At 45.7% G+C, this 27,570-nt stretch overlaps 1 protein-coding gene across 1 annotated transcript in view; it reads right to left on the bottom strand.

The window, feature by feature from the left end:
- The window catches only part of LOC126140405 (serine-rich adhesin for platelets), a 517,162-nt gene that overhangs the window by 119,549 nt on the left and 370,043 nt on the right, over window positions 1–27,570 (bottom strand). Inside the window, exon 2 of the mRNA XM_049915236.1 lies at window positions 24,045–24,325. Coding sequence (XP_049771193.1) covers window positions 24,045–24,325 — 281 coding nt within the window. The remainder of the gene's footprint in view (window positions 1–24,044; window positions 24,326–27,570) is intronic.

Raw genomic sequence — 27,570 nt, 5'->3', positions numbered from 1 at the left:
AAGACAAGATACGAGAAATAAGGGCTCTTTTACGGAAGCATTTTGGCACACGTTTTTCAAATGGATCAAATGGCTCTGAGCACTATGGGACTTAACATCTGAGGTCATCAGTCCCCTAGAACTTAGAACTTCTTAAACCTAACTAAAACTAAGGACATCACACACATCCATGCCCGAGGCAGGATTCGAACCTGCGACCGTAGCGGTCGCGCGGTTCCAGGCTGAATCGCCTACAACCGCTGGCCACACCGGCCGGCACTCGTTTTTCCCTCGCTCTTTTTGTGACTGGAAGAGGAATGGAAATGACTAGTAGTGGTACAGGGTACCCTCCGTCACGCACCGTACGGTGGCTTGAGGAGTATCTTTGCAGACGCAGATGAAGACGTAGAAAGCGCACTGATAAATAAATCCGAAGGCTCAGAAAAAGTAATAAAACACGATCGCACTACAATGAATTGAACAAAAACGCTAACACGTTTTCGCCTGTCACTAATCTTGAAGCTTAAAAGTTCTATGGTGAATCCAAATGTGTTTTATGAACCTTTGGTTAAGCAAGTACGTCAAAAAAATGTTTTATGATGATGTCTAGTATCATCGGCCGTACAGAGATTAGAACGTGTTGATTGGGAGATGGGTACTATTGTACTGTCATAAGATAAACGAAAATGTTTAAATTATGAGTTTACTATTTTGTACAGAGTCAACACAAAACCAGAAGGAGGCTCCAAGAAAAATAACACACAGTTGTGTGCTCCCTTCTAAGAAATGTCAGTAGCCGTCGTTCCTGAAGTAGCACTTGGTAAGAGAAGTCGTTGTGGAAGTGAATGACGCAACGATTGCGGGCAGCAGAGGTTTTCCTGAAGTTCGTGTCCCAACCGAGCGTCGGAGTCTCCAGCTGTGAGAGTGCGGTCGGTCTGGCAACAGGGGCGGCGGCATTCCTGGGCGACGCCTTTGGGCAGGTAGCTCGGCCCACCACGCATTCACACGCACATGCGTGCTTTCCCATTCATGGAAATATCCGCGCAACAATTCCTGTTTTCCTCCAAGAATTTCGCTGTTCTTTAAAAGCAAGGGACATATGATTGTTGAGTTCTCTCCATGTTTGTTTTTCTTCTAGACAGGTGACACATTTAACGAATGACGTGAACTTAGATGGGTCTTGTTCACGACGTGGCACGTTCAGTCTTTCATAGTGGACAGTAAACCAAATATTTAATGATGGTCACCCTTCTTCTATGAACCCTACGCTTTAAGGCACAAATATCTAAGAAGACTACATAGTGCAATTCATCGTTGTTCTAGTATTCTCCCAAACTGTACAGTTTAATACAGTGGCAAGTCTACATCTGGCATAAAATACGCACGCAGTATTTTGGAAATTCACATGTGGAATGTAGTCGAAGATTGGAATTATTTCTTGAATATAATTGCGAACATTTAAGTAATAAAATGAGAGTATCAGAAGTAAACATTCGTTTGCACGAAGAAACTCCTAAAAATTTTGTTTCCCTCGCAGTTTTAAGTAACCTCAAGCTCCTTATCAATAATGATTGTATTTTTGAAGTGTGGTTTTTTAAGTACGGAGCTTAAAATTGGCATAGTCGCGTTGGCTTTATGATTCCAGCATCTCTGGTGATAATTACGAGTGCCATTGAAACGTACTACACCGTCTGTAATCAGTCCTCTGTTTTCTAGTTTATGTCGAGGAGATATTCGAGTTGTGAATGTAACAAGCTGGGAAAATGGAAACCGCAAGATTCTACAGCTGTGAAGTGTGTCCGTCTTTTGGAGTATAATTTAAACCTCTGCAGCTTTCATCATAGGCTTGTTGCGAAGTTTTTACGAATGTATACAATGAAAGAAAAGAAAAGAAAGAAAGGATGGTGAACTTCTGCTGGTAAATGTCTGCTACTGACGAGGACAAACTAGGAAGGTGCCAAACAGGGACTGCATCGACAGGTGTCCACGAGATCTACGTTTACATCTAAACTCTGCGAGCGACATTACGGTGTATGATGGACAGTGGTGCCGGTCCCAATATCATTCCTCCTACTCCTCCCCCCCCCCTCCCCACCCCCAGTCGATGACTTATAACTTATCCGTAACTCTCTCGCAAGATCCCGTAACGGAAAGAACTGCTCTTCGACCCCCCCCCCCCCCTGTGTCCCGCTTTCTGTCTGTCTGCCTGTCTCTCTCTCTCTCTCTCTCTCTCTCTATATATATATATACAAACATTTCACGTGGGAAAATATATCTAAAAAGAAAGATGATGAGACTTACCAAACAAAGGCGCTGGCAGGTCGATAGACACACAAACAAACACAAACATACACACAAAATTCTAGCTTTCGCAACCAACGGTTGCCTCGTCAGGAAAGAGGGAAGGAGAGGGAAAGATATATATATATATATATATATATATATATATCAGTTTTGGAAACATTTCCTTGAGATTCTTCAAATAAAAATAACTGCGTGGCTCAACGACTGAGTGCAACTCTTTCAATTGGGCGTCTCTTAGAAGATTTGTGTGGCCTTAATCTATCATTTTTATTCATCTGGGGAAAGTAGACCTACAGTTCAACGTGGAATTCGAACCACCAGCCGTTATGCATGCGTGCTGAGATAGGCATGACAGTTTTCACCATGCGTAGATTTTTGAGAACGTCTGCCTACGTAACCTTGAAGTGTTGTTTACTTTCCGAATACTTTCGCCTTACGCTGGCAGAGCCAAAAGCGGCTTACACCCAGCGAACATGAAGTCCTTTAACTGACCAAAAAATGCCAAAATGCCGCGGATTATCACCTATGTAACAAGTTAATGCTTATATGTTTCACGATGCGACGATGAGTAGGAAAGACGTCTAGAAGACTTCGTCGATGAAATTCGGCAAGTAGAGTTGTTTCAGCACGTTGATAATGCTCCTTCGGTGCACACTGGACAGTGCTGGATACTGATAAGCAAAAAAGTCTCCATAAATGCCAATACAATGAACAAGACTGTATGAGGGCTGTTCAAAAGAAAAGGCACGAAACAACATTGTGGGTATAATTGAAATCTTTATTCAAAAGTAATCACCAGAGGCCAGAGCACAACTATCCCACTGTTTCACGCGTCGAAGGACTTCCTGTTCCCAGAATTCCTGTGGCTGTAATAGGAGCCAGCCCTCCACTGTGCCCTTCAGTTCGTCGTCAGAATTGAAGAGGTTCCCTTTGATATGTTTCCTTAGTGGACCAAACATATGGAAGTCGCAGAAGGACATGTCCGGGTTGTAGGAGCGCATGCTCGTGCTGCTCCCAATTGGACTTGCCAAATCACGCTTCGTGTGACCTTGGAAATGTGCAGACACGCGTTATCGTGGCTGGTTCAAATGGCTCTGAGCACTATGGGACTTAACATCTATGGTCATCAGTCCCCTAGAACTTAGAACTACTTAAACCTAACTAACCTAAGGACAGCACACAACACCCAGCCATCACGAGGCAGAGAAAATCCCTGACCCCACCGGGAATCGAACCCGGGAACCCGGGCGTGGGAAGCGAGAACGCTACCGCACGACCACGAGATGCGGGCGCGCGCGTTATCGTGGAGCAGAATCACTTCACCCGAGAGCAGCCCAGGCAGTTTATTCTTAATGGACTTGCGTAGGCAATGACATGTCTCACAGTACACATCACTGTTAATGGTTTTTCCATGCTCGGGGAATTCGATGAGTATCAGACCTCGCACTTCGTAAAAGACTCATAGCTTCATCTTGTCTGTTCAGAGCACAGTTTTGAATTTTTTTTTTTTTTGGGGGGGGGGGGAGGAGGTGACGACATTACATTCAAGCCCCCACATGTCCGAAACATATATTGTGTTCGAACATTATGAATTACCTCGAAGAAAATGGTCTATTGGTACACAGTCAACATGGGTTTAGACAACATCGTCCTTGTGAAACACAACTAGCTCTTTATTCGCATGAAGTATTGAGTGCTACTGCCAAGTGATTTCAGATCGATTCCATATTTCTAGATATGCGGAAGGCTTGTGATACTGTACCACAAAAGCGGCTTATAGTGAAATTGCGTGCTTATCGAATATCGTCTCAGTTATGTGACTAGATTTGTAACTTCCTGTCAGAGATGTAACATTTCGTAGTAATTGATGAAAAGTCATCGAGTAAAACAGAAGTAATTTCTGTCGTTCCCCAAGGTAGTGCTATAAGCCGTCTGCTGTTCCTTATCTATATAAACGATTTGGGAGACAATCTGAGCAGCCGTCTTCGGTTGTTTGCAGATGACACTGTCGTTTATCGACTAATAAAGTCATCACAACATCAAAACAAACTGACAAAAGATTTAGAAAAGATATCTGAATGGTGCGATAATTGGCTGGCTCAAATGGTTCAATGGCTCTGAGCACTATGGGACTTAACATGTGAGGTCATCAGTCCCTTAGAACTTTAAACTACTTAAACCTAACTAACCTAAGGACATCACACCCGAGGCAAGATTCGAATCTGCGACGGCGGTCGTCGTGCGGTTCCAGACTGAAGCGCCTAGAACCGCTCGGCTATAGCAGCCAGCTGACCCCAAATAACGAAAAGTGTGAGGTCATCCATATGAGTGCTAAAAGGAATCCGTTAAACTTCGGTTACACGATAAATCAGTCAAATCTAAAGGCCGTAAAATCAACTAAATATCTCGGAATTACAATTACAACCAACTTAAATTGGAAAGAACACAAAGAAAACGCTGTGGGGAAGGCTAACCATAGACTGCGTTTTATTCGCAGGACACTTAGAAAATGTAACAGATCTACTAAGGAAACTGCCTACACTACGCTTGTCCGTCCTCTTTTAGAACACTGCTGCGCGGTGTGGGATCGGTACCAGACAGGACTGACGGAGTACATCGAAAAAGTTCAAAGAAGGGCAGCACGTTTTGTATTATCGGGAAATATGGGAGAGAGTGTCACTGAACCGATACAGGATTTGGGCTGGTTATCATTAAAAGAAAGGCGTTATTCGTTGCGACGGAATCTTCTCACGAAATTCCAATCACCAACTTTCTCCTCCGAATGCGAAAATATTTTATTGAATCCGACCTACATAGGGATAAACGATCACCACAGTAAAATAAGGGAAATCAGAGCTCGTACGGAAATATATAGGTATTCGTTCTTTCCATGCGCTATACGAGATTGGAATAATAGAGAATTGTGAAGGTGGTTCGGTGAACCCTCTCCCAGGCACTTAAATGTGATTCGCAGAGTATCCATGTAGACGTAGATGTAGATGCAGATATCTCACATCGTTGTCCGAAAGCAGCATATGCAAATTTCAACTGGTTTGGTTCATACCTTTCCATTTGCACACTCCTTAAAGTATATCTAACACAGATTAAAATAGTAGTCCATTACGTACAACGAAGGTAGCTAAAGCGTTCAGGGCATACCGTATAATCCGCAGCAAACGCAACGTATTGTTTCCCGTCTCGCGATGCTGCCAACTGGCCGTTCCTGTTACGTTGCTACAGAAGCGATGACATCGGATACCTGCCCGGCGTGGGGCGTTAACGGCGGACAGACCGCAGCGGTGCTGAGACTCGGCCACCCACGGAGCCTTCACGATTCCAGGAAAAAGGAACGAAGGCGGAAAGTGGCCGCAAAGTGTCGTGTCTAACAGCCGAAGTGACGCTGGCTGGCTCACGTTGCGAGGACAAAATACCTCCCATACTTCCCTTACTGCGCTTACTGTTAGCAAGCGTAAGAAAATGCGCTGAAATTGCAGGGTTGGAAAAAATTACAGAAAACAGCGGGAGAAATGCATGCTTGAACATAAAAGCAGATGCTAGCCAAGCCTCCAGCTTCCGCTGTTGTATTTTACCACGAACCACACCTGTGCAACGTCCTCAGTGCGTTGCCAAGTCTCGTTTCCAGAACAGTGTTCTGTGTACCGCGCGGAGTGGTAGCGTGGTTTGAGGCGCCATGTCGCGGATTGCGCGGCCCCTCCCGCCGGAGGTTCGAGTCCACCCTTGGGCACGGGTGTGTGTGCTGCTCTTAGCATAAGTTAGTTTAAGTAGTGTGTAAGTCTAGGCAGCGATGACCTCAGCGGGTTGGTCGCTTCGGAATTAACACACATTTGAACATTTGAGTGTTCTGTGTAGCTGTGAGTGTCACCTGCATTCGAAGGTGGCCAAGTTGTTGGCACTGGAATGGTGAATGCTTCCATAACTAAAATAGCCGTTGTGTTGGTGTCTCAAGAGGCACCGAATCGAAAATACGGTGTACAGAGAAAGCGAGAAAACATCATCCGCTAAGTCAAAACGCGGAAGTGTTTGTTGAATGATCGTGACACAGGTCATTGAACGGGATTGTGACGAAAAATAAAAAGACGACAGCAGCGAAAGTCGGTGCAGAACTGATTGGTGCACTCGCGAAACCTGTCAGCACGAAGGGAACTCCGTAATCAGGGCATTGCGGGGTGGGCTGTAATTCCAAAACCATCCATCAATAACAAATGCCAATAACAGGAAAGCGTGCTGCCGAAGACATAAAACCTGGACTGTAGAGCAATGGAAGAATGTCCTATGGTCGGAAGAGCCCTCGTTTCATGCCAACTTCTGGCCTAGTTCCCAAGAGTGAAATATGGCGGGACTTATTCCAGGGTCGCATTATTGTCAAGGATTACGTGACCATATCGGTTGATCATGTCCATCCAACGGTACAATGTTTGTATGTTAAGGGTGAGGATGTTGAAATGTGTGTGAAATCTTATGGGACTTAACTGCTAAGGTCATCCAGTCCCTAAGCTTACACACTATATAACTTAAATTATCCTACGGACAAACACACACACCCATGCCCGAGGGAGGACTCGAACCTCAGCCGGGACCAGCCGCACAGTCCATTACTGCAGCGCTATAGACCGCTCGGCTAATCCCGCGCGGCTGGCGAGGATGTCTTCCGAGACAATAGGATCAATCCAGAATGAGATTTTCACTCTGCAGCGGAGTGTGCGCTGATATGAAACTTCCTGGCAGATTAAAACTGTGTGCCCGACCGAGACTCGAACTCGCGACCTTTGCCTTTCGCGGGCAAGTGCTCTACCATCTGAGCTACCGAAGCACGACTCACGCCCGGTACTCACAGCTTTACTTCTGCTAGTACCTCGTCTCCTACCTTCCAAACTTTACAGAAGCTCTCCTGCGAACCTTGCAGAACTAGCACTCCTGAAAGCAGGAGGGTTCGCAGGAGAGCTTCTGTAAAGTTTGGAAGGTAGGAGACGAGGTACTAGCAGAAGTAAAGCTGTGAGTACCGGGCGTGAGTCGTGCTTCGGTAGCTCAGATGGTAGAGCACTTGCCCGCGAAAGGCAAAGGTCCCGAGTTCGAGTCTCGGTCGGGCACACAGTTTTAATCTGCCTGGAAGTTTCAATAGGATCAATGTTCACACAGCTTGCGTCGTACAGAACTGGTCTGCAGGCAATAGGGTGAATTGTCGTATCTCCCCTGGCCATCACAGTGACTAGATCTCACTATCATTGAGCATTTGTGGTCTTCTTTAGAGAGCTCTTTATTCACCTCCATGATCATAACTGAACATCCACTATTTTGCAGGAAGAGTGGTGTAAGGTTATCTTGGAAACCATATACCAGGTGAAGAAGTATGAAACCGGAGCTTGTTTGCAATAATTACACGTCTGTTGTCTGAAACTGAGCCGGCCGCTATGGCCGAGCGCTTCCAGGCGCTTCAGTCCGGAGCCATGCGGCTGCTACGGTCGCAGGTTCGAATTCTGCCTCGGGCATGAATAGGTGTGATGTCCTTAGGTTACTTAGGTTTAAGTAGTTGCAAGTCTATGGGACTGATGATCTCTGATTTTAAGTACCATAGTGCTTAGAGCCATTTGAACCAATTTTTTGTCTGAAACTGATAAACAATGTTTTATTCAGATTAATCTCTTTTGCTATTTATAGATTTCTCCCACCCCTCCGGCAGGTTACAAATGTCACGCCAAAAAAACAGTTCTTCTTTTGAAGCGAACCAGTCAGCGTACCATTTCCGTACATTTTCATACGAACTGACGCGTTTTTCAGCGAGAGCGTAGCCCAGTGATGGAAATAAATGATAATCGGACGGAGCCAAGTCTGGTTGGTTGGTTGGTTTAAAGATTAAAGGGACCAAACTGCAAAGGTCATCGGTCCCTTGTTTCATAAAAACACAGAGCACAGTGAAACCATCCACCAGTCAGGCGAAGCACTAAAATAAAAATTCCGGGGGAAGAAAGGCCCCATGGTCAATGGTAAGACAACACGGAAAACGGAGTACAGCAACAAAAACAACATAGAGAACAAAGGCAGAAGAATTAAAACTGCACAGCAGAGGACTGTGGCTGGCTGATCACGAAAATAAAAGGATGAGCCAGCCACTCTGCAACACGTTAAAACCTCCAGCCTAAAAGATTAGGGTGGAGTCGAATTACAACACAAAACAAAGTAAAAGATACAGCACAAAAGAGGGTGACGCAATAAAATTAGAGGGACCTATAAAAGCCACTTGCTCGAATAAAACTTAAAACACGATCTGCCATAGAGACATCGTCACCTAAAAGAGATGATAAATCACCCAGGAGATTAAAAGTTCGCCTGAGGGCGGTTAAAAGAGGACATTCCAACAATATATGGGCCACCGTCATGGTTTCACCACAGCGACAATGAGGGGGGTCCTCTCGACGCAGCAGATGACCATGCGTCAGCCAAGAGTGACCAATGCGGAGCCAACAGAGAATAACAGAATCCCTGCGAGAGGCCCGCATGGAGGAACCCCACACGGTCGTGGTCTCTACACGCCGCAGCTTGTTGGGTACAGACAAAGTGCGCCATTCGTCTGCCCACAGCCAAGTCTGGAGAATAAGCCGCATGCCCTACAACAGGACGCCTCGATCGTTTCCCTGATCCGTTTTTCTGTGTGTGATGGAGTGTTCTCATGGAGCAATATGACTGTGTTGCGTTTTTTCATATTTCGGTCGTTTTTCACGTAATTCTCGATTTAAATCGATCATTTGCTGTTGGTAGCGGACAGTGTGAACGATTTGACCAAGTTTTGGCAGCTCATAATAGATGACACCCTTCTGATCCCACCAAACACAGAGCATTGTCTTCTTTTTTTGTGGCACGATCTTATGGGACCAAACTGCTTAGGTCATCGGTCCCTAAGCTTACACACTACTTAAACTAACTTACGCTATGGATAACACACACACCCATGCCCGAGGGAGGACTCGAACCTCCGACTGGGGATAGCCGCGCGGACCGTGACAAGACGCCCAGACCGCGCTGCGTATTGTCTTCTCTCCAATGCGATTTGGTCTTGCAGTGGATGTCGATGGTTTGCCTAGATTCACCCATGATGTACGACGCTTAGGATCCATTTTTTCATCACCTGTCAGTATTCGATGGAGAAACGACTTTCTTTTGTACCTGGCGAGCAGCATTTCACAAGTGGTCTTTAGAGTTGCTTGCTGTCTTTTATTCAGTTCATGCAGAACCCATTTTCCCACTTGCTGCACCTTTCCCATTTCAACCAAAGAGAAACGACTTTCTGCGTCACATTCAATTGTTCCACGAGTCTCTGTTGAGTTTGAATATCATCTTCATCCAATAACACCTGTAATTCGTTGCCTTCGAACTTTTTTCGGTGGTTTCCCGCGCTCGTCGTTTCTCACGTAAAAATCAACATCTTTGAATTTTTTGAACCACTCAAAACACTTTGTTTTCCCAAGAACATGTTCGCCGAAAGCCTCGACAAGCATTCGATGCGATTCTGCAGCAGTTTTCTTCAAATGATAACAGAAAATCAATGCCCGCAAATCGTAGTTCGTTGGCACAAAACTGAGCGTGTTAACGGGTTTGAAACAGATACCGATGTATGGATCTTGGGTTACTGTGTGCTGACATTCGTCGTCAGCTGTTACAGGAAGCAGATGGCGTTGCACGGTCTCACGGGCCCTACACTGATGGCTAGCACCATCTATAGGTTTCATAGTTCTACACCCGGTAGGACCTGTATGTATCCATTCCACAACGACTGGAAGGTTTTCCTGTACCGAATTAGGCACGACAGTGTGTTGTGTTTTGCGTGTTTGCGTATCTTTGTCGTTCTCCTGTAGGTAAATTGATCTCAGCCGGTTACTCAAGGCCGGCCGGGGTGGCCGAGCGGTTCTAGACGCTTCATTCCAGAACCGCGCGACCGCTACGGACGCAGGTTCGAATCCTGCCTCGGGCATGGATGTGTGTGATGTCCTTAGGTTAGTTAGGTTTAAGTAGTTTTAAGTTCTAGGGGACTGATGACCTCAGAAGTTAAGTCCCATAGTGCTCAGAGCCATTTGAACCATTTTTGGTTACTCAGGATGAAGCTCCAGCGTGAAGTTCCACGAGTGTGAATGCTTTTACTGGGAGATAGCTACCAGTTTAACACATATTACCATCCAACCCGCAGTCCGTTGTCCCTCCCGACCTGTAAAAACATTGCTCTCTCTATGGATTTTTTTCTCTTCAAGTTGCGCCTGGAATAAACGAGTTTTTGTGTACGAACAAGACGACATAGTTAAAAAAGGAAACTACGTTAGATTTTTTTTTTATAAAATGTGGAGCACAAGGATTAAATCGGTCAGTGGTTTTTTTAGACGGAAAGTGGACCCATACAAGTTACTCTGGGAGTATATACTGGAAAACTGATCTCGGCAGAGGAGAATTGTTGAAGAAAAGTGCCGGTCTACATTCATGGGTTGTGGTCGCAGTCATTGAAGCGCAGACGTGTAGCGTGCTGCAGTGCTCCACTTTTAAGGATTACAGAGTGTACGCTGTTACCGACTCCCCGCTCCCCAGCGGAACTGCCACCTTCGCCACGCCGGGCCTTCACTTCGATTCGCTGGGTAATAGGCATCTCTCCAAACTATATTATTGTTTACCGGTAGTTACAACTCATATTTGTTGCATTACTGCGTTCGTAATTCATAATCATCCAAACATTTGACAGGTAGGAAGGAGTCTCTACATCCCGTGGGCAGGCGATCGGGTTATTTGCTGCGTGATGTTGGCCTTACTACCGGCAAAGCATGAAACGCGGAACCAAACAAAGCCAACCGCGACGTAATGCGGAGCAGCCCAGCGAGGAAATAAATTAGCTTCGCCGTCGGCCGCTATAATACGAAATTAAAGCCTGAATAGGTTGGAACCGGTTGTCGTGAATTGTAATTAATAATCGTCAGCCAAAGAGAAAAGATTTTCGTCCGGGCTGAATAGAGGCCAATACATCAGATAGCTGAGCCGATTTATTTAGAAAAATCCTGATCGAAAAAAAAAGTGAATCAAAATAAATTATTAATACTGCTGTGTGATTAACGACTGATAAATGGCACTCGAAACACATGGAATAAAAGTCTGCTTGAAGGTTGTAATTAATCCTTTTTTAATCACTTGCAGTTTATATGATGTATTCGAAGGGGATCGCAGAAAAAGTGTGTCATACGGCAATCGCAACGTCAACTCTCTCTATCTGTCTGTCTGTCTGTCTGTCTCTCTCTCTCTCTCTCTCTCTCTCTCTCTCTCTCTCTCTCTCTCCGATATATAATCAATGCTGTTTAATTATACAACCGACAATATTCCATCGGAAGAGTTGGACGGAAGTCACAAATCAGTTGTGGCCGCTTTAAATATGCCTTCAGTGTTTTAAAAACTGTGCTACACTAGCTAAACCCAGTTTCGGTAGCTAAGTAGCGGGACCAAAGCGTTAATACGTACGAAGTGCATTCAGACAAAATATTATCTTCCCGAAAAAAAAATCGAAATTTTTCATATTAGGGACGGTGAGACAGTGAGTCCAGCGTTTATTCTATCAGAGTACAACATACTGTAGAATGGAAATCGTTGCAAAGTACTCTAAGTTCACACCCTTAGGACTGTGTCATGAAATGCCTTCGTTACGATTTTTTTGAGTCATAATTTTTCTAACTTGTTTGGTCCTGCCCGCCGCGAATTCCTCTCCTGTGCCAACCTTTTCATCTCGAGTAACACTTGCAAACTATGTCCTCAATTATTTACTGGATGTATTCCAATCTCTGTCTTCCCCTACAGCTTTTGCCCTCTACAGCTCCTCCCTCTAGTACCACGGAAGTCATTCACTGATGCCTTAACAGATGTCCTATCATCCTGTCCCTTCTCCTTTTCAGTGTTTTCCATATATTCCTTTCCTCTCCGATTCTGCACAGAAGCTCCTCATTCCTTACCTTATCAGGCCACCTAATTTTCAACATTCTCCTGTAGCAACACACCTCAAATGCTTCTATTCTCTTCTGTTCCGGTTTTCCCACGGTCCATGTTTCACTACCATACAATGCAGTGCGCCAAACGTACATTCTCAGAAATTTGTTCCTCAAATTAAAGTCTATGTTTGATACCAGTAGAATTCTCTTGGGGAGGAATGCCATTTTTGCCAGTGCTAGTTCGTTTTTGATGTCTTACTTGCTCCGTCTATCATTTTTATTTTGCTGCCTAGGTAGCAGAATTCCTTAACCTCATCTACTTCGTGGTCATCAACCTTGATGTTAAGTTTCTCTCTGTTCTGATTTCTGCTACTTCTCATTACTTTCGTCTTTCTTCGACTTACTCTCAATCCATATTATGTACTCTTTAGACTGTTCATTCCATTCAGCACATGATGTCATTCTTCTTCACTTTTACTCAGGATGGCAGTTTCATCAGCTAATCGTATCATTGACGTCCTTTCAACTTTAATTTTAATTCCATTCTTGAACCTTTCTTTTATTTGCATCACTGCTTCTTCGATGTACAGATTTAACAGTAGGGGCGGAAGACTACATCCATGTCTTACGGCCTTTTTAATCCGAACACTCTTACTATTCACTCCTGGCTCTTGTACATATTGTATATTACTTGACTCCCCCTATATTTTATCCCTATTTTTCTCAGAATTTCAAAACATCTTGCACAATTTTACAATATCGAACGCTTTTTCCAGGTTGACAAATTCTGTGAACGTTACGTAGAAACGCTTAAAAATATTCGCCTGATCCGATCTTGGAATTTGTCAATGCTTCACAAGCGCCGCTTGAGAGAAATATACTAGAAGACGGGTTAGTTGAATGTTCTAAGTGGCGTCATATGGACTGGCAAGTCCAGTCCAAATTGCGCAACAAAACTGCTGCAACGAAGTCTATATACCTCTGGCTACTCATGAACAAAAGGGAATATTCCACAGCAACGAATCTTAGTTTTCCGAGTGAAGTCACGCGGGGTGCATGCAAGCCCTCTTCCAGCTCCGCGGGACGCAGGATGTACTTAGCGGCAGCGAAGCGGGAGAGCGATTGTTCTTTCCTGCCGCGCAAGTTCAGTCAACTGACTGACCAAGTACTACATGTGAAAGAGGATGAACACACAAAAACATTTGATATACGACACGGGACATCGCTCTCATCGTCTCCCCAAATGTCGTCTTACATTCTGTGATTACTAGTTTCAAGGCGACTGAACAGCATACATCACTTGCCACTAGAGGAAAGGAATATGCAGCGACAACATAAGCTGTGCGTTCGGGTGAAGTGTGAAGAAAATCTCCCTTGTAACATGATACACGATGACTCACTCATATTCGCGCAGAATTTGAGCACTGCAACGGACCTAGGACCGCCGCTTGCCACAGCAGGAGTACATAAAATCCCATGCACTTGCGGCCAAGTATAAATAGGAACTATAAAAAGGGGTATTAAAACCCGCCTAAAGGAACACAAGAGGAACTGTAGCCTGGGCAAGGAGGATAAATCAGCAGTAGCAGATACTGCACTGGTACCGGGGAACCACCCAAATTCGTTTCTCTGACACTGCTGTTTTAGCAACGTCTAATCATTAACACAGTAGGGCGTACAGAGGAGGCATAGAAATTCAAAACCACAAAGAAAACTTTAACAGGAGAGGAGGAGGACTCAAATGAGACAAGTTGATTGCCTTACTGCTACACAGAACAAAAACCGACAACTCAATCCCCCCTACAAGCTCCATAGCAATCGTCGGCGCGACTCCGCCATCTTACGCAGCGGTCTGATGACGTCACAAACCGACCGTTGCTCGGACACATACTGGGTGGTTATAATTAAAGTGCAGCTGCTCACGGAGGTCCAATTGAGTTGCAACTACCGTATGACAGCGAAACTTGGTACATATGCTAATGCGGAACCGATTAACGCTGGCAAGAAAATTAGTTCCAAATTTGGGGCTGCACAGCACGTCGTCGACGTCCCCGGTGCTCATATTGAACAAGCTGTGCAAGGCGTCTGTTAATAATAAAATCAACATTATGGCTTTCTCACTTGTTTGAACTTTTCTGCTCACGTCCCGTACCTAATGAATTAGAATACATATGGTAATTTCTATATGTTTTTCTTGCATTCACTGTGCCACATTTTCACCTGGTGGACAAAATTGGACCTAAATTTTCCAGGGTAAATTGGCTTCGCATTAACGCTTAGATTATCTACGAAGTCTCACTGCCATACCATAATTATAGTCCGCACTGGACCTCTGAGAGTAGCCTCACTATAATTATAACATCCCGGTATAAACAATTCGGCTTGCTGAGCTTGTCTGATACTGTAACTGATTTCTGAGTATTGAAGTCCCTGACGATGTATCCAGCAAGAGGATGAGACCAAACGTTGTGCGGTGAATTATGGTTCAAATGGTTCAAATGGCTCTGAGCACTATGGGACTCAACTGCTGTGGTCGTAAGTCCCCTAGAACTTAGAACTACTTAAACCTAACTAACCTAAGGACAGCACACAACACCCAGCCATCACGAGGCAGAGAAAATCCCTGACCCCGCCGGGAATCGAACCCGGGAACCCGGGCGTGGGAAGCGAGAACGCTATCGCACGACCACGAGATGCGGGCGGTGAATTATGTCTTGAACCGCGGCCTAATGCTCATAAAACAAATATCAGTAATAATGCACTCACCAGCCATGAAAACCTTCAATCTACACTCATTATCTTCCTGCGATTACATATCTTAGAACATCTGTGTCATCTTGCGTTCTTTGAAATTTGTATCTTCCGGGTTGTATCTAATTATTCAAAAATGGTTCAAATGGCTCTGAGCAGTATGGGACTTAACTTCTGAGGTCATCAGTCTCCTAGAACTTTGAACTACTTAAACCTAACTAACCTAAGGACATCACCCACACCCATGCCCGAGGCAGGATTCGAACCTGCGACCGTAGCGGTCGCGCGTTTCCAGACTGAAGCGCCTAGAACCGCTCGGCCACCCCGAACGGCTATCTAACTAATGTCTCTCGTTCTCAATGGAAGCTTTGGCTGACGGGAAAAGGGTACGCAGGTCCTTATGAAAACGTTTTAGACATTAATATGTGACAACAGTCGAGAATTTGGTATGTGTTCACAAGATAATATTCCTGTGCGCAAAACAAGGATCGTTGCACAACGTTGAGACAGAAATATGATGGATTTACTTGAGTGGCCTGCTCAATGTCCCATCGTGAACCCGAGAGACAATTTTTGGGATGTTCTAGAGCAGAGGTAGCCAAGCTTTTTACCCACCGCCCACTTTTTCATCACTGTTAGTAATAAGATTTTCTAACACAATCTCACAGAAAGTAGGAAAGTAAGTATACAAAATTTATAAAGCAGATTTACAGCAAGTTAGAGCATATAATAATAATTACTTACCAAATGCCTTATACCGAAATATTATGAAAAACTGATCAGAATGCTTTTAAAATCCCTACCGCCTGCCGCCCAGCATGAAAGAAGGAACGCCAATTAGTGGGGGGGCTCAAATGGCTCTGAGCACTATGGGACTTAACATCTGAGGTCATCAGTCCCCTAGAACTTAGAACTACTTAAAGCTAACTAACCTAAGGACATCACACACATCCATGCCCGAGGCAGGATTCGAACCTGCGACCGTATCAGCAGCGCGGTTCCGGACTTAAGTGCCTAGAACCGCTCGGCCACACCGGCCGGCCTTAGTGGAGGGGGGAGGGGGGGTTGACTGCCATTCTGCCATTGGAGTAGAATGTAAACTATATGTAGGACGAACTCACCGAAAACCTGGAAACAACTGGATAATGGAAATAACTCCGCGATCAGACTGCTTGCCGTTTCATCCTCTGCCATATGGCGTCATTTGGTTACGGAACCATATGCGGTCAGCAGATTTCCCGTCGGCTTTCCAGTTCTTTAAGCCGATAAATCTCATTCAAGTTGCTCGTCAACTGGCCAGACGACGCCGAGCGCATTCCGTCCCAGTCCTCCCACCAAAGAAAAATAATACCGGGCACTGAACCCAAGCCCTCGTCTTGGCAATCAGATAGGCTGAACGGCTAACTACGTTGGAGGCCATGGTCAAAGAAGAACAAGAACAAAGTCTGCCTTCAGTGAATCATAATTCTTCTCCTGAAGGTCTAACGCTGTGACAATAACAAAAGGAGCTCCTACACTCTAGTAGGGCGGCTGGAGCGAACAGCGGTGGGTGATATTCTTGGTCATAAGTGTCCGTTCAACTTTGCTGTAGTGCTGACGCTGCGCCAAGAAATGTAAAAGTCCCTGTGCCGTCACTGCGACTTCGGCAGCAATTCCCGTCATAACAACACTGCTAAACGGATTAGAGCCACCCAGGAGAGTTATAAAGGGTGTCGCTCTTGAGACACCAATGGACATTTCTCGAGAGGGCTGAAAGCGCTTAACGAAAAAAGTAAGAGGGTTGGGAATGCAGCACGGCGCCGAAACCCGTCACCCGACCCCTCCATATTTCTCGTCTGAAAACCCGCCACCGACGTGAAAGAACAGCTTAGCCCCTCCAATTACCGAAGCTTTGAACTCGCCGCAGCTTCTACAACGGCCCGCCACCTGCCCTTGGATATCCCACACCAAAGCTCCTGCCGCATCTCTCGAGCGCACAGTGCCACCTCCGGACGTCTAGTCCTTTCTTAGCAAAACCGCCCGCCGACCTTGCGATATCATCCGCTGTTTTGCAAAACCACAAGAATGCGGCGTACCGCTCCCGTTACAGGATCGGAGAGGGCCGCCGCCGTGGGAAGAAAGGCGTGTCCTTGTTTCACAGCAGCTCAGTCCACGGCGTTTGCGCATTTACAGAGCTAAGGCGGAGTAGAATCTTGCTGCAAGTTCCGAGATATTGATTCAGATTTTGCATTCGAACGTCAATTAATTTGCATAGATGTCTTATATCACGTCTAGGTAAGATCACGGAGTAGGATTGGCTATACAGTAAGTACAGCCTACTGCACATGTCACCGTCATCAAAGAGGCATTGTCATTTCCTGAATATATTTTGTGCCAAGGCTGAAATTTTAATATTACATGCATTTGGACCGTTTTTCAACATTCGTCTATTAGCAAAAGCAATGATGAATAATTGCTCGTATGACGGATACAAATCGAAATACGTAAATAGGGAAATCACTAAGAGACGCTTTATATGCTGAAAAATATCTACGCTGTCTATAGTAACGAATTAATACGAGGGTCACTCCAAAAGAAATGCACACTCGGGTGTAGAAAAATATCCGTTACCAGTCACAGTAAAAGGTTATTTATTTGTCACTCGACCGGTTTCGGGCTTTCGCCCATCCTCAGGTGTTTATACATTCATTTACATGTTTATACTGTTGTTTATACACCTGAGGATGGGCGCAAGCCCGAAACCGGTCGTGTGACAAATAAAAAACCTTTAATTGTGACTGGTAGCGGATATTTTTCTACACCCGATAAAAGAACAGTCACGGAGTTCGACAGCATCCACTACTAATAAAATTCATTTCATGAAATGCACACTATTTTTGTAAAAATACAGTTTTCATTCTGCATGTGTGAAAGTTTTACTGTGTGTAGATACATCCTTCCCGCTTGTTTTCAAACTTAATTCAACTTCTTCCCGTGAGTGGCGCCGTCACAGCATGTCTTCAAGATGGCTGCTACACTTGACGTTCGTCAGAAGCAACGTGCTGTCATAGAATTCCTGTGCTGTGAAAACGAGACAGTGGGAAACATCCACAAGCGGTTGAAAAAGGTGTATGGAGATGCTGCTGTCGATCGCAGTACAGTTAGTCGGTGGGCAAGCAGGTTACGTGATGAAAGCGGACACGGCAATATTCAGGATTGTCCTCGCAGCGGCAGGCCTCGTACTGCACACACTCCAGATAATGTGCAGAGAGTTAACGAATTGGTGACTGCTGACAGACGCATCACAGTGAACGAATTGTCACGTTACGTTGGCATAAGGGAAGGATGTGTTTGCAGAATACTGAAAGTATTGGCGTTAAAAAAGGTTTGTGCCAGGTGGGTTCCCAGGACGTTGACAGTGGCTCACAAAGAAACAAGAAAAACGGTATTCAGCGAACTTTTGGAACAGTACGAGAATTGTGGAGATGAATTTCTTGGAAGAATTGTGATAGGTGATGAAACATGACTCCATCATTTTTCACCAGAGACGAAGAGGCAATCAATGGAGTGGCATCATACAAATTCACCCAAGGAAAAAAAATTCAAATCCACACCTTCTGCTGGAAAGGTTATGGCTACGGTGTTTTTCGATTCCGAAGGACTCTTGCTTGTGGAAGTCATGCCAAGTGGAACCACCATAAATTCTGATGCATATGTGACGACACTGAAGAAACTTCAAGCTCGACTCAGTCGTGTTCGACCACATCCGCAAAAGCAGGATGTTTCGCTGTTGCACGACAATGCACGGCCACATGTCAGTCAAACAACCATGGAAGCGATCACAAAACTCGGATGGACAACACTGAAACACCTGCCTTACAGTCTTGGCCTGGCTCCTATCATCTCTTTGGGAAACTGAAAGACTCTCTTCGTGGAACAAGGTTTGAACATGATGGCTCCCTTGTACTCGCTGCCAAACAGTGGCTCCAACAGGTTGGTGCAGAATTTTACCGTGCGGGTATGCAGGCGCTGGTTCCAAGATGGCGTAAGGCAGTTGAGAGGGATGGAAATTATGTGGAGAAATCAAGATATTGTTCCTAAAGGATGTATCTACACACTGTAAAACTTTCAAACACGTAGAATAAAAGATAGATTTAAAAAAAAATAGTGTACATTTCTTTTTGAGTGGCCCTCGTATGCGGGGCTAATTTATGTGACTGTATAACTTTGCGGTTTTACAGTTACGTCATAATTCTGTCAAAGACGGCAAAGGAGTTGGAGGAGCATTTGAATTGAATGCATAACGCCTTGAAAAGAGTTTGTTAGACAAATATCACGAAAGCAGGAAACGGCTAATGGAATAAATCAGGTGTTGTTGATCGAATTAAGTTAGGTCATGAGACACTAGAACCGCCTGGACAGCTGCGCACGTTATCATTCCGCTTTCGGCATTCGGGGAGGCGAGCGCGTCACGGATCGAATCCACTCGGCGGATTAACAACGAGAACTTGTCAGGATGTGATTTTTACGAGGTTTCCCACATCCGACTAGGTGAACGCCTGATTGCTAACTACTTCCCGCGTCAGTTATACGAATCGCAGACATTGCGAAGATGTTCGCACAATTTCCCATGTAATAACACTAGACACAGGCAGTTAGGGTACATTACCAAATTTAAAAAGTAACATGCTGACCCCAGTGAAGATTAGCGGTAAAGGCCAGAGAAAGGATTGAGTTGTTTGCTTACATGTACATTCTTCATTTTCTGCAAGGAAACGAAAAGGACGAGCCTCCATATCTTCTATCTGGCCGTCTGCATGGCCATCTATAGAGGATGTACATAAAGTCCGGAAACACTTTCAATTATTTACTGCACAAGAACTAAACATTGTACATGTTATACACAATGAATTTGAAGAGAAACTCTGAAAGATTTTATTTTTTTATTTTTTTTATATACAAACATTTGATATGCGAACCATGAGTGACCCGGCAGACATCAATACGGTAATCGAATTCTAGCCATACCCGTCCCAGCATGGCATCGTCGACTGTGGCAGTCGCTTCCCGTATTCTCTCCCGGAGTTCTGCTACATCACGAGGTAGAGTCGGTACATACACCAGATCTTTAAAGTGTCCCCACAGAAGAAAGTCACACAGATCGAGAACTGGTGATCGGGGAGGCCATTTCATGAAACAGCTGTCCCTTTCTGTAGCACAGCCGATCCATCGATGCGGCAGCTGACTATCGGCAAATTACCAAACTACGCTGTGGCGGTATACATGAAAAAAAAACTTTCAGGGTTTCTTTTCAAACGACATATGTATTATATCTGTACAATATTAGGTTCTTGTGCAATAAACAATTGAAAGTGTTCCCGCCCTGTACTTTAAATTCGTGCAAAGAGTTTTACCTGACTTGTTGGAAAATGTACCCTAGGCTGTTCGTGAGAGGATGCGGATACAACATAACGGTACTTCAGTGTGGATGTCCGCAACAATCTCAATACTGTATTTCCTGGTCGCTGGACTGGAAGTGGAGGTTCTATTCCATTGCCAGCGAGATCAACTGACCTGAATCGCCTTGATTATTTCGTATTGGGGCATCTAAAGTTATTTGTGTATGAGACCCCAGTGGGTACGGAGATGGAAATAGTTGCTACAATTGTAGCTGGCTGAGATGTGATTCGAATCACACCGTGGATATTTGTGAGGGTGCGGCAGAATCTTGTTCGCCGATGGCTGTCAGTTTCAGCATGTTTTGTAAGATACAGTACAAATGGTACGTTATTGTGTCAGTTATGGAATTTGAAGCTAACTGTAACTAACGTAAATAAAAAAGTATAGAATGAGATTTTCACTCTGTAGCGGGGTGTGCGCCGATATGAAACTTCCTGACAAATTAAAACTGTGTGCCGGACTGAGACTCGAGCTCGGCACCTCTGCCTTTCGCGGACAAGTGCTCTACCAACTGAGCTACCCAAGCACGACTCACGCCCCGTCCTCACAGCTTTACTTCTGGCAGTATCTCGTCTCCTACCTTCCAAACCTTACAGAAGCTCTCCTGCGAATCTTGCAGAACTAGCACTCCTGAAAGAAAGGATATGGCGGAGACATGGCTTAGCTACAGCCTGGGGGATGTTTCCAGAATGAGATTTTCACTCTGCAGCGGTAGAGCACTTGCCCACGAAAGGCAGAGGTCCCCAGTTCGAGTTTCGGTTCGGCACACAGTTTTATTCTGCCAGGAAGTTTCATATCAGCGCACACTCCGCTGCAGAGTGAAAATCTCATTCTGCAAACATCCCCCAGGCTGTGGCTAAGCCATGTCTCCATATCCTTTCTTTCAGGAGTGCTAGTTCTGCAAGGTTCGCCGGCCGGTGTGGCCGTGCGGTTCTAGGCGCTTCAGTCCGGAACCGCGTGACCGCTACGGTCGCAGGTTCGTATCCTGCCTCGGGCATGGATGTGTGTGATGTCCTTAGGTTAGTTAGGTTTAAGTAGTTCTAAGTTCTAGGGGACTGATGACCATAGATGTTAAGTCCCATAGTGCTCAGAGCCATTTGAACCATTTCTGCAAGGTTCGCAGGAGAGCTTCTGTAAAGTTTGGAAGGTAGGAGACGAGATACTGGCAGATGTAAAGCTGCGAGGACGGGGCGTGAGTCGTGCTTGGGTAGCTCAGCTGGTAGAGCACGTGCCCGCGAAAGGCAGAGGTCCCGAGCTCGAGTCTCGATCCGGCACACAGTTTTAATCTGCCAGGAAGTTTAAAAAAAAGTACACATTAACATGATTTTATTCCTATTATCTTCTTAAGTTGGCTTCTCCGACCCCAGGTTTTGTATCTCAAGCTGTTCAGTGGAGCATTTTTTACGTCCTGTTAAATTTTTGCACGCTCTTACGAAAACAGCCTTTACGTATTCTTGCTGTACCAGTTCCAGTCCCAGATAGAAGATATGGGTCTTGTAGTAGGAAATCTGAGCATTATACTTTTTGTGTTGGCAGAAGAGCCAACACCGTGTTCGAGTGGAGGCCGAAATGCACGCGTTTTAGCTCACGCAGGCTGGCGTGAGGAGGGAAGAACTATACTGACGTGAGGTCTGGAACATGACAAGGAATGAGAATTGAGAAAGCGGACGTAATTAGTTTGATAGTTAACTTTAATCCATTAATGATGAACGTCGCTCTTAACGGTACACGATTCACAAAGTAATTATAGTAACTGAATATGGCGCCTTGGTAGGTCGTAGAAAATGACGTAGCTGAAGGCTATGCTAAACTGTCGTCTCTGCAAATGAGAGCGTATGTAGACAGAGAACCATCGCTAGCAAAGTCGGCTGTACAACTGGGGGCGAGTGCTAGGGAGTCTCTATAGGCTAGATCTGCCGTGTGGCAGCGCTCAGGCTGCAATCACTGATAGTGGCGACACGCGGGTCTGACGTATACTAACGGACCACGGCCAATTTAAAGGCTACCACCTAGCAAGTATGGTGTCCACCCGCTCCTTCCGCCACCATGATTTTTACCTCACTATTTATGGCCGTCCTATCCACCTCACTCCTACCCTCAAATACCTTGGCCTCACACTCGACGGGCCACCTCACCTGGACTCCACATCTCCTTACCATCCAAAAGAAAGCTCACAACCGCCTCAGCTTCCGCCTCCTGAAACTCCTGTCCGGCCGGACATGGGGTCTGCATCCTTCCACCATCCTTCACATCTGCAAATCCTTGATCCGCCCCATCCTCTGTTATGCCAGCGTTGTTTGGATTTCCACCCCTCCCCGGTTCTATAAAGCCCTCAAAATCCTCGAACGCCATGCGCTCCGCCTCGCCTTGCGCATCCGCCTTCCGTCCCCTACGCGCATCCTCTACGACCTTGTCCCCTTCCCCAGCTTCTCCTTTTCCTTGAACACATCCGCACACTATATATTGTCCGCCGCCTTGATCCCCCTCATCCCCTGGTGTCTCCCTTCCTCTCCACCCCCAACCAGTTGCCGCGCCTTTACCGTTGTGTCCCACCCTCTCTCCATCTCCACACCCTCCATCTCCTTTCCCGACACAACTTCCACCGTCTACCCCTCCCGGATGATGAGCTTCGCCCTGACATCTACCGTTCCTACCAACTCTAACCCCATCTTCCTGCCTCCTCCTCAGGCTCCCTCTCCTCCCCCTCCCTCCTCCTGAGCGGCTTCCCCCTCCTACTCCCCATCCATCTCTTGTGCCTCCTTTCACTGTCTCTGCGCTCCCTCCTGCCCTGTCTTCCCTCTTCCTCTCCCGCCCCACGTGTCTCCTGCCTCTTTGTGAACCCACTGATGCTCCTCCTCTCTTCATCCCGCCGCTTCCCCTGCTGCCCCATGCTCTCCCCTCCTTTTCCATCCTCTCTGCCCTTTCCCTCGGCAGGTCCCGCCTGGCAGTTTTATTCTTCGTCGTGTGTACTCCAAGTGGGTTTTAAGTGTGTTGTTCCGGTGTGTTTTTACTACTCTGGCCGACTTTTAACGTACACATGTCCATTCAGTGTCTTCTCTGAGTTTTGAAGACTCGCCAACTGTGTTTTTTTAACTTTCTGGTGATTTTTAACTGTCCTCCATGAACGTCTCCGTGTTAGGATATTTTTTACCTCCATTTTCTCCCATTATTCTGTTTTAAGTTCCCCTTCCTCGCCTTATGTACGTAACATTTTATTCTTATTTTAAGTTGTTATGTCAGTCGGCTGAAGAGCGGCGGATTGTGCCGCTGACAGCCCTCCCCTGCCCATATGGGGCAGGGGAATGAAATCACAATAAAGGAAAAAAAAGTGTGGTGTCTGGCGTTGACACCACAATACTGTCATGTGTAGAATCTGAGAGGGGTTCCATCAGGCCGTGATGGAAATCAGAAGCAAGGCAAACAGTATGACACAGAGTGAAGTACAAGTAAGTGACACAGTACACCTCACACAGTAGTGACGGTCAACTGTCGTTGGCTGCAACCAGAAACAAGTGACTACCAGCCGAAGCCATCCGACTTTTGCCGACTTGTACCGACTGTTGACTGGTGTAGCGCACCGGAGGGAGAGAGCCTGTTTTGTGTACTCACGGTGCGCGTCTCGATGTCGATGTCGGCGCTGCGCAGGCGCGCGTGCCGGCGGCGGCGCTGCCCCAGCACGGGCGTGCAGAGGAAGAAGCGCGAGCAGCGGCGGCCGTCCTCGCGGTGGCGGTCCAGCTGGCGCATCAGCGGCACCGGCGTGCGCGCCGCAGACTCGTACAGCCGGCGCACCGCGGCCGGCCGCGTCTCCGCCGAGAACAGAGCCTGCGGCGCGTCGCGGCGCGCCGCGAAGTGCGTGGTGCGCGCGCTGAAGTCGCACAGGTCGCCCTCCGCTGCAACAGCAGAGCACGACACGCGATCGTCAGGCGAGCACCACTTACCGCGTCTACTTACAGTCCAAGCACACAAAAACAAACATTCATCAGCAACATACAAACACAGACACACAGAACACAACCACACAGGCACACAGACATACATGAAAAAAAATATCCGCAACAACTAACAAATGGGACACTCCCACTTAACAACAAGGCAGGGAATGAGACAGGCAACATACATATTAAACCGCTTATACTTTCACCTATTATCATACTCAAATGTAATTATCATAACTGTTGCCACTTCCTGGCAGATTAAAACTGTGTGCCCGACCGAGACTCGAACTCGGGTTCCCCGGAGAGCTTCTGTAAAGTTTGGAAGGTAGGAGACGAGATACTGGCAGAAGTAAAGCTGTGAGTACCGGGCGTGTGTCGTGCTTCGGTAGCTCAGATGGTAGAGCACTTGCCCACGAAAGGCATTGGTCCCGAGATTGAGTCTCGGTCGGGCGCACAGTTTTAATCTGCCAGGAAGTTTCATATCAGCGCACTCCGCTGCAGAGTGAACATCTCGTTCTGGAAACATCCCCAAGGCAGTGGCTAAGCCATGTCTCCGCAGTATCCTTTCTTTCAGGAGTGCTAGTTCTGCATAGTTCGAAGGAGAGCTTCTGTACAGTTTGGAAGGTAGGAGACGAGATTCTGGCAGAAGTAAAGCTGTGAGTACCGGGCGTGAATCGTGCTTGGGTAGCTCAATTGGTAGAGCACTTTCCCGCGAAAGGCAGAGGTCCAGAGTTCGAGTCTCGGTCGGGCACACAGTTTTAATCTGCCAAGAAGTCTCATATCAGCGCACACTCCGCTGCAGAGTGAAAATCTCATTCTGGGATCATAACTGTTCCTTAACTTCTGTGATATTTATAGTAGTGAACATAGAGTCGTCCATAAAAGGATTACATTCTAGTTCTACATCTACATGATTACTCTGCAATTCACATTTAAGTGTTTGGCAGAGGGTTCGTCGAACCCCAATCATACTATCTCCCTACCATTCCACTCCCGAACAGCGCACGGGAAAAACGAACACCTAAACCTTTCTGTTCGAGCTCTGATTTCTCCTATTTTATTTCGATGATATTCCTACCTATGTAGGTTGGGCTCAACAAAATATTTTCGGATTCGGAAGAGAAAATTGGTGACTGAAATTTCGTAAATAGATCTCGCCGCGACGAAAAACGTCTTTGCTTTAATGACTTCCATCCCAACTCGCGTATCATGTCTGCCACACTCTTTCCCCGTGGTCTCTCCAACTGAAGTTGTTCGTAATTTTAACACCCAGGTGCTTAGTTGAATTGACAGCCTTCAGAATTGTAGTTTATCGAGTAATCGAATTCCAACGGATTTCTTTTGGAACTCATGTGGATCACCTCACACTTTTCGTTATTTAGCGTCAACTGCCACCTGCCACACCATACAGCAATCTTTTCTAAATCGCTGTGCAACTGATACTGGTCTTCGGATGACCTTACTAGACGGTAAATTGCAGCATCATCTGCGAACAACCTAAGAGAACTGCTCAGATTGTCAACCAGGTCATTTATATAGATCAGGATCAGCAGAGGTCCCAGGACGCTTCCCTGGGGAACACCTGATATCACTTCAGTCTTACTCGATGATTTGCCGTCTATTACTACGAACTGCGACCTTCCTGACAGGAAATCACGAATCCAGTCGCACAACTAATTTTCTAAAATGCAGAATAAATAATGGAAAAAATTGTAGGTGTCCAAGTTAGCATTGATTTGGGGATACATTGACCAGCCTATAATTAAACCACAACTGTTAATTACCATTCTACAGCTACATCTACATTTATACTCCGCAAGCCACCCAACGGTGTGTGGCGGAGGGCACTTTACGTGCCACTGTCATTACCTCCCTTTCCTGTTCCAGTCGCGTATGGTTCGCGGGAAGAACGACTGCCGCAAAGCCTCCGTGCGCGCTCGAATCTCTCTAATTTTACATTCGTGATCTCCTCGGGAGGCATAAGTAGGGGGAAGCAATATATTCGATACCTCATCCAGAAACGCACCCTCTCGAAACCTGGCGAGCAAGCTACACCGTGATGCAGAGCGAATCTCTTGCAGAGTCTGCCACTTGAGTTTGTTAAACATCTCCGTAATGCTATCACGGTTACCAAATAACCTTGGACGAAACGCGCCGCTCTTCTTTGGATCTTCTCTATCTCCTCCGTCAACCCGATCTGGTACGGATCCCACACTGATGAGCAATACTCAAGTATAGGTCGAACGAGTGTTTTGTAAGCCACTTCCTTTGTTGATGGACTACATTTTCTAAGGACTCTCACAATAAATCTCAAACTGGTACCCGCCTTACCAACAATTAATTTTATATGATCATTCCACTTCAAATCGTTCCGCACGCATACTCCCAGATATTTTACAGAAGTAACTGCTACCAGCGTTTGTTCCGCTGTCATATAATCATACAATAAAGGATCCTTCTTTCTATGTATTCTCAATACATTACATTTGTCTATGTTAAGGGTCAGTTGCCAATCCCTGCACAAAGTGCCTATCCGCTGCAGATCTTCCTGCATTTCGCTGCAATTTTCTAATGCTGCAACTTCTCTGTATACTACAGCATCATCCGCGAAAAGCCGCATGGAACTTCCGACACTATCTACTAGGTCATTCTGTCTCTGGTCAATATCTCAAGAACACAATGAAACTTTGACCACCCAAAAATAAATAAAGTGATCTGAAGGTTTCGTAAGTGCTTTATTAAGCCTAATGAAAGAAAAAAACAAACCTAGTGTGGTACATAAATCAAACACTGTAAAACCCATCATCAAAATCATAAATGCAATGAAAGGTAATAGGATGGAGTACCACACACATAGCTCCAAATTTAGTTGAGCATAGTAACTTCAATTTCATCCATCTTTAACCTAAATGCTCGTTTCAAAACATTCGGTGCTAGTAGAACTAACGTCATCTACTCTTCATTTACCGAGTCAGTATCAGCCCATTGAGGCCACTTAAAAGTAATTCCTATTTTGCAGAGATATTTCACGTTGTATGTTAAACGGTCATCACTGTCTGAATGACAATAACTTGCAATTTCAGCAAAATATGATTGACATTTGTTTTTTTAGTTTAAGGCACATTGACAATTATAACTGCGTTTTCGTCGAAATATTGATGGTTAATTATTGTATTCCTTACTTCCACAATGTAATTGGA

Source organism: Schistocerca cancellata, chromosome 1 (assembly GCF_023864275.1).
Source record: "Schistocerca cancellata isolate TAMUIC-IGC-003103 chromosome 1, iqSchCanc2.1, whole genome shotgun sequence".
NCBI lineage: Eukaryota > Metazoa > Arthropoda > Insecta > Orthoptera > Acrididae > Schistocerca > Schistocerca cancellata.
The sequence above is the reverse complement of the archived record's forward strand: the minus strand, read 5'-3'. Positions and strand labels throughout refer to the sequence as shown.